The sequence below is a fragment of the Montipora capricornis genome, chromosome 2 (assembly GCF_036669925.1).
Source record: "Montipora capricornis isolate CH-2021 chromosome 2, ASM3666992v2, whole genome shotgun sequence".
Classification (NCBI taxonomy): Eukaryota; Metazoa; Cnidaria; class Anthozoa; order Scleractinia; family Acroporidae; genus Montipora; species Montipora capricornis.
This window is the reverse complement of record NC_090884.1, coordinates 3,405,455-3,410,454: the sequence shown is the minus strand read 5'-3', so window position 1 is coordinate 3,410,454 and position 5,000 is coordinate 3,405,455. Positions and strand designations below refer to the sequence as shown.

General features: G+C 40.1%; 2 protein-coding genes across 2 annotated transcripts in view; one reads left to right on the top strand and one right to left on the bottom strand.

The window, feature by feature from the left end:
• The first annotated feature begins 2,661 nt into the window (after nucleotides 1–2,661).
• Nucleotides 2,662–4,808, top strand: LOC138038466 (uncharacterized). The gene is made up of 2 exons (XM_068884335.1): nucleotides 2,662–2,887; nucleotides 3,043–4,808. Exons 1-2 carry the CDS (start codon nucleotides 2,708–2,710, stop codon nucleotides 4,204–4,206), a joined length of 1,344 nt encoding a protein of 447 aa, XP_068740436.1. The 5' UTR covers nucleotides 2,662–2,707; the 3' UTR covers nucleotides 4,207–4,808.
• The window catches only part of LOC138038467 (ras-like protein rasD), a 5,859-nt gene continuing 3,923 nt past the window's right edge, over nucleotides 3,065–5,000 (bottom strand). Inside the window, exon 4 of the mRNA XM_068884337.1 lies at nucleotides 3,065–5,000. This exon is cut by the window's right edge and continues 620 nt beyond it. The gene's annotated coding sequence lies outside the window, so the exon portion shown is untranslated.

Genomic DNA, 5,000 nt, shown 5'->3' with positions numbered 1-5,000 from the left:
TATCGGTGCAGAGAAGAGAACCATTGAATAAAATCAACATGACGCCGAGTCTGGGAATTGAAACCTGGTCACCACTGCACTATCCCATTTGGTACATGTCGCGCGGTTGTCAGGACGACAAAGTAATATACTAATGTGCAGAGCGCATGTGGTGGGCGTGCAAAGCCATTAGGGAGTTTAATAAGTATGGGCAACTTCGACGAAACGTCACTCCAAAATATAACTTAGCGCTATCGCAAGTATTTCGTGATTTTTCGGTCTTGTTCACCTTGTACAACACGGGCGAATTGTTGGGTACAAGCGGTTTTAAAGCAAAAATAGAAAATGAACGGTTCATTGTTATATGCGCACGTTGTCGTCACAACCGAAAATTGTGGTGATTGCACGTTGTTTTGTGAAGTACGGCAAATAAATGCACGGAAATTCGTGTTGCACGTGCGGCACGATTATATTTCCTTTTTTAACCTGTCATATTCTTGCTTTGTGGCGTGGTCGTAAAATTTATTGGTATAGCCTGGTTTACACTGTGACATAAGCATAAACATAAGAAAAAGGAATCGCTTCCATTTTCTTATGCTTATGCTTATATATGTTTATGTCACGTTTATAACTGTGTAAACTGGGGGGAAACGTAAACATAAGCATAAGACCGAGGTGTCGGCTGTTTTAAGTTAATTTAAGTTAATTTAAGTAATGATCCTTGTAATTTCCTTTGTTATGTGGCAACGGGGCTTTCCCCACATAGGAATGTTATCATTTTTACACAGAGAATGCATAAACCTACAGGAAAGCCGTTAAAGCAATAAAATTCATTTACAGCCCACTTTGAAAGGGTGTTTTTTTGTGTTAAAAGATTTTGACCAATCACAAGAGTTGAAAACAAAAGCCAAGAAACGTTTACAATTTTACATGTTCCCCACATACGATTTCTGTGGAATTCATTTAAACTAAGACCAGATGAAACATGGAAGATGATTGGAAAGTAAGGATGAATATAATACTGCTTTTATGAAGTTTTGTTAACTTTTGCTGTTTAAGCCAATCAGAGGTAAGTACAGACAATAGAAAAGTTATCACCTTTTTGCACACCAATTGAATTCCAACATGTTCGTTGCCGTTGTTGCTATCGTTCTTATCTGGACCGTTTCTTAATAATTAATTTAGTTTAATTTAAGTTAAGTTAATAATGCCTAAGACGGCGTCCGAAGGTACTATTTTTTTACAAGAAACTTGCTGGGGCAGTTCGCAATTAATATCCCTGCCTTTGCGACAAATAAATTCTCAGTCCGCCTGGTTGCAGTTCCCGAGTCCCCTTGTTCTTTCCTCTTTCGGAAAATATCCCTTAGAAAATACCCAACAGGACCTCTTCAGTCTGTTTTCTCGTTCTCTTTCTTGACGCCTTCGTCTTCTTCTATAAAGCAGAAGGAGTAATAGTAAGAGGAAAATTTCTTCTTCGTCCGTCATTTTGGAAACGTGGCTCGTCCCGTGCGCTTGCGTGTGTCCCTTCCATTATCCTCATTCAACATGTGTGAACTTCGTTATACTTGTGCTTATGTTTATGCTTATGCTTATGTCGCAGTGTAAACCGGGCTTTGACGTCACGCTCTGGCCCGGGTTCCTCGAAGCATGGTTGGCGCTAACCAGCGTTGAATACCATGGAAACAAATAAATTTTGATACCTCTTAAGCAACGGTTAGCGCTAACCAGGCTTCGAGCAACCTGTCCCCCTGATTTGCTGCTCAAACTCCGAATATCCTTTCTTAGTATATACTAAAACATTGGATAGCGTTGAACTCGCGCGCTGATTGGCTCGTCAAACTCCGAATATCCTGTGCTATTTACCTCCGAGCAACTCGGGAAAAACTGGCGTCCCGATTGGCATCCGTGACAAGTGAAGAAAACATCCAAATTATTTTCTTGAGCAGTATACTATCTCCTTCACTGTTTTAGTATATACTAAAATGCAAATTCGCAGCTCGGTAAATATCCACCGCTAGCCACCTCCACTTCGGTGAATAGTTGTTAACTATTAGTTGTTGTTAATTAACAATTATTCGCCTCAGGCTCAGTGCTTATCGGTGAATATTCACCGATAATCACTGAGCCTGAGGCGAATAATTGTTTTAGTATAAATACACAGGTGATTATTTCAAAAAAGAGAAAAAAAAAACATTTTAACGCGAAAATCATCTTCACTTACAGTGGCAAAACGACTACTGGCAGCCATTTTGTCCGTCCAGGTGATTATCGGCTGATAATCCGAGATAGAGAGCCAACGAGAGCGCGCGATTTTGTATAATCACCTGTGTATTTATACTAATAGTTTTTAACTAATCCCCTCCGAGCAAATCGCGCGGGATTTGCGGTCGAGAATATTGTAATCGTTGCAGAAATAAATAAGTTAAGATCATATTTTTGTGCTTTTTTATCTCACCGTTTTAGTATATACTGTAACAACTATTTACCTCAGTGTTGATGGCTAGTAGTGAATTTTTGTTAATTATTTTTCTATTAGTGACCATTTTTTTGTGGGGATATGATAGACGGCAAAAAAGACAAACAACAAAACGTAAATAATTTATTAGTTGCATTTTAGGCATCCGGTGTAACGAGCGAAAACCAAAACCAAATTTAATTTTTGTCGTCCAGAAAAGAAGGCCTTAATTCAATTGCGCAATACACAGAAAATGAAAAATCTAGTATTTCTATGAAAGTTTTGGCCGTGTGTCTAGCTCTCGTGCGAAGCATGCATGCGTCAGCGAGACGAGAAATGACTCAGATCATTTTGAACAAAACTTTCAGACAGGAAAAACACTTAATTAAGAAATACCGCCGTTTCCAAGTTCGAGAACCTCTGAAGGAAGCCAGAATCACGATCACGGACGGGGTAAGAAAATTGTTAAATTCTTTCTCCCCTGAAGCAACGATGAAAGCCACCCGAGACAACAGTTTTTTAATCCTGAAAAAAAGGAGTTGTTCAATTTGTCTGTCATGTAATATGCATATCAAATAACGCGGGTTTGTTGTAATATGAAACTCCAGGTCACGGGTCAGGAATTGCGTTTTATCAAAGCGAGAATTCATGATTGTTGCCATGTATCAGTGCTTTCGTTGTGTTGTCTTCAATTGAGCGGAAAGAAGACACGTTCAAAACAAAACCAAGAATTTATCGCCAGCTTAGGGATCGGAGTACGAACCGAAAACATTTGCCTTACTTTAAGAAGTGAGTTTATACCCGACAAACAAGCTCAAAGAACGATGGTGACACTTGAGAGATCTAGACGTTGGGTCGAAGATTCGCTGCATTGTCAAGGAAATAGGAACTGTAAGCCATACATTGAGTTTCGTAACATTACTTTAAAGGAGCCAGCACTAGACCCCGAATGGCTGTTTCAACATCCTCGCTTTCGACGCGGCACGAACGCGGCTGAAAGCTTTCCTAAGATCGGTTCAAGCTTTCTAAAATCTACCAAGAAGATCCCAAGTCGAGTTCCAAGCGCGCGCGGAAACGCGCGTGATACTTCGTGTGAACGAAGAGTACGTGATCAAAGCAACTCTACGGGTCGCTATTTTTGCGAGTTGCTCGGTCCCAATTTGTGTAAAGACTGTTGGAAACTGACGGAGCGCTCTGAGGCGATTTCGACGCATCGTGTCAGCTCTTCTGCAAATAAACGTCAAAATGGGGAAGATTCATTTAGTGCGGTGATTGCTTCGCGGGAAAAGGAAATTGTACACAGTGAAAGGGAAGAGGAGATTTTTGATGAAACAGAAGATGAGGAGTGGAGTTTTAAGACTCCGACGCAATCAAGAAAACGAATTTCAAGTTCGCCTTCTTATGATATCGACTATGCCAGCCGTGTGAGTTACATGCAAGATCTGTGTAGGACACCCTCGGGAAATTTTTATCGCCGGATAAAGTCATCGCCATCAAAGAACGACAGGTCGTTGTCAAATGACGAAGTTCACACAAATGTTTCGTCGAAAACATATGATTGTTTCTTAAGCCAGGAATCGAGACCGATTTGGAAAAACTCTTACTTGATGAGGCTAAGGGAACGCGAACCATTTAAAGAGGTGTTTAACAGTTTGTATCTTCCCCGGAAGTTAAGACATGCTTGGCGAGAACTTCCGGTCGGACCAGTTCTTATGGACTTGAAGCTAATTAATTTCACCATATATGACGGATCACCCCTCAAGAAGATGTGAAAATAACAACTTACAATGGCTTCTTCTATCGCTTTCACAAACAATCACAAGAAGATTGGACAGTGTAGGCAAACAAGGCTGAAAAGTGAAGTTGAGCTTATAAGGGAAAGAATCCGAGAGCCTCTCATAGCATTCGAACCTTCCGATTACCAGTTTTAACGCTTTTCCACTTCTGGGCAGGTTGCTCGAAGCCTGGTTAACTCTGACCGTTGGTTAAGAAGGCATCAAAACCTATAGGTTTCGATAGTATTTAACGCTAACTATACTTCCAGCAACCCAAGCCTGAGCTTTCGAAGCTCGAACGCTAAGTTAGTTTCGATTAAACGTTTGAAATGAAAAAGACTTTAAAAAAAATACACTCAACCTTAACATGCCGCAGACCAATCGTTTTCCTCCTTAAGAGAGCAATATTCTGTCCACGTTGATTCGCTATCGCATCGCAGCTGATAGTCTTTCTCAGGTTTACTTCATTTTGTACGAGAAAGTAGCTAAAAATACCATGCGAAAGCAAAAAAATACGATAGGGAAACGATGGATAAAGGCTCACATCTTATACCCACTTCTTAAAGATTTGATTATATAATTAAACGAAAAAATGCAAACTATTTTTTGTGTTGGTATTTGATGAAGCTTGAGGGGTAGTATCCAAAAACAGAGAGGGGAAACAATAACTTGAAAAAACCTAACTGGAAAAAGTAAAAGAACTTTGCTTTTATTGCCGTTCATAGTACAATTTTGAAAATTTCGATGATTACTGAACCACGTGGTAGTCAAAGCAGAAAGGCTGTGCGCTG

Coding starts and splice junctions, on each gene's coding strand:
- LOC138038466 (XM_068884335.1), top strand. CDS start 2,708: ATGAAAGTTTTGGCCGTGTGTCTAGCTCTCGTGCGAAGCATGCATGCG. Junction 2,888..3,042: donor GAATCACGATCACGGACGGG/GTAAGAAAATTG, acceptor ATGAAACTCCAG/GTCACGGGTCAGGAATTGCG.